This window comes from Fulmarus glacialis, unplaced genomic scaffold, assembly GCF_000690835.1.
Source record: "Fulmarus glacialis isolate BGI_N327 unplaced genomic scaffold, ASM69083v1 scaffold26793, whole genome shotgun sequence".
Lineage (NCBI taxonomy): Eukaryota > Metazoa > Chordata > Aves > Procellariiformes > Procellariidae > Fulmarus > Fulmarus glacialis.
The window spans coordinates 7,286-9,179 of record NW_009203984.1 but is presented as its reverse complement, the minus strand read 5'-3'; the positions used below and the strand labels follow the sequence as shown (position 1 = coordinate 9,179).

The following is a 1,894-nucleotide window of genomic DNA, read 5'->3' as shown; positions in this document are numbered from 1 at the left end:
GGCTGGGGCTGCCCCTGCAGCTCTTCCCTACCTCTCCCTGCCAGGTGCCCACCCCGTCTCCCCCTGCCCTCTGGGTCTTCGCCCAGCACCCGGGCAGCGTGAAGAGGAGTGATCCCGGGGCAAGGGGGGGCAGCCCCCCAGGACCATCACAGCCTTCAGGAGGCGATGCTTGCTTCCTCACCCAGGTCTTCCTTAGCACCCGCCGGGGCGCATGGATCCTGAACCGAGTTGGAGATCAGGGCTACCCCATCGACACCATCTTCGCTACCCGCATGAAGATGTTCCTGCAGAACCTGCTGAGCCAGTCCACGGTGAGCGGCTTCGTAGAGAAGCAGCTGAACGCGAGGTTCGACCACTCACACTACGGCCTGAAGCCAAAGCACAGGTGCCAGCAAAAGCTGCCCCTGCCCAGGAGGGAGCCCCCGGCTGCCCCCGTGTCCACTCCCGCTTTGCCATTTCCATGCTCCCTGTGCCCAGGCTGGGGCTGAGGCACCAGCCCTGGAAACCCAGTTAACAGCTGTGGTGTGCCCAGGCATTGCTCAAGGGAGCCACCACTGCCCCTTCTGGGTGGCACCAGTGCAGTAGCAGCTGCCGAGCATCCCTGGGGGACCAGCCCCATTGGTGATGAGCATGCTTGGGGCCAAGCATCTCTGGGGCCGAGCATCCTCGGAGCAGGGAGCAGTGGCCAGAGCAGGACACGGAGCAGAGACACCCCACCGCAGCACCCTGATGGCTCCTTGTGCCTTCCAGGATCCTTGACCAGCACCCGACCGTCAACGATGACCTGCCCAACCGCATCATTTCGGGCAGGGTGCTGGTGAAGCCGAACGTCCAGGAGTTCACAGAGACGTCTGCCATCTTCGAGGACGGCACCAGGGAAGACATCGACGCCGTGGTCTTCGCCACGGGATACAGCTTCTCCTTCCCCTTCCTCGAGGGCTGTGTGAAGGTGGTGGAGAACCAGATCCCCCTCTACAAATTCATGTTTCCCCCCAACCTGGAGAAGCCGACGCTGGCTTTCATTGGCCTCATCCAGCCCCTGGGCGCCATCATGCCCATCTCCGAGCTCCAGTGTCGCTGGGCCACCCGCGTCTTCAAGGGTAAGTGAGACAAACCTCCCCTGTGGCTGCAGCCCAAGCCTGCACCTCTGGAACCGGGGCAGATGGTGCCCAGCTGTGTTTGGGAGGCAGCAGCCAGCTGTGCCATCCTGGTCGTGAGCGATGGCATGGCTGCCTTGCAGCCATCACGGTGAGCTGGGCTTTTGCCTGAGCAGCACAGGGACATCCATACCCTGAGCCCCACGGGCTGCTCCTTCCCATCCTAAGGAGCTTGGACATGCCTCGGGTGCCGGACTGCCCTCCACGGTAGTGCTGGCAAGGACACAGCACCCAGGCAAGGGCACCACCGCAGCGGCCACTGTTGCCAGCGGGGTGCAGCACCCTCACGCTGTGGCTCATCCTCCCTAGGGCTGAACAAGCTGCCCCCACGGCATGACATGGAGGCTGACATCAAGCAGAAGAGAGAAGCGATGGCAAAGCGGTAAGATCCCCTCGGGGCCGGTTTGGGCATGGCTGTTCTTGGGCACCTGTCCTGTCCCGTGGCTGCGTCCCAGCACATTTGGCCGTGCCAACAGACGGCAGGGATGCGCTCAGCTACACTACCCCCACCCCACTGATCCTTCCCCATGGCAGTCCTTCCAATACTACCTTGCCGGCATGTGGGGCGTCTGCCGGCTCTGCCGCCAGCACACACCTGCCCTCCCTGCCTGCAGGTATGTGAAGAGCCAGCGGCACACCATCCAGGTGGATTACATCCCTTACATGGACGAGCTCGCCTGCCAGGTGGGGGTCAAGCCCAACCTGCTCGCCCTCTTCCTCAACGCCCCCAAGCCGGC

The 1,894-nt window shown here is 63.5% G+C and overlaps 1 protein-coding gene across 1 annotated transcript in view; it reads left to right on the top strand.

Annotated features, from left to right (window-relative positions):
* Positions 1-1,894, top strand: part of LOC104074643 (dimethylaniline monooxygenase [N-oxide-forming] 5-like) — a gene marked incomplete at its 5' end in the record, with an annotated part of 2,531 nt that overhangs the window by 385 nt on the left and 252 nt on the right. Inside the window, 4 exons of the mRNA XM_009574826.1 lie at positions 186-385; positions 751-1,100; positions 1,467-1,539; positions 1,772-1,894. Coding sequence (XP_009573121.1) covers positions 186-385; positions 751-1,100; positions 1,467-1,539; positions 1,772-1,894 — 746 coding nt within the window. The remainder of the gene's footprint in view (positions 1-185; positions 386-750; positions 1,101-1,466; positions 1,540-1,771) is intronic.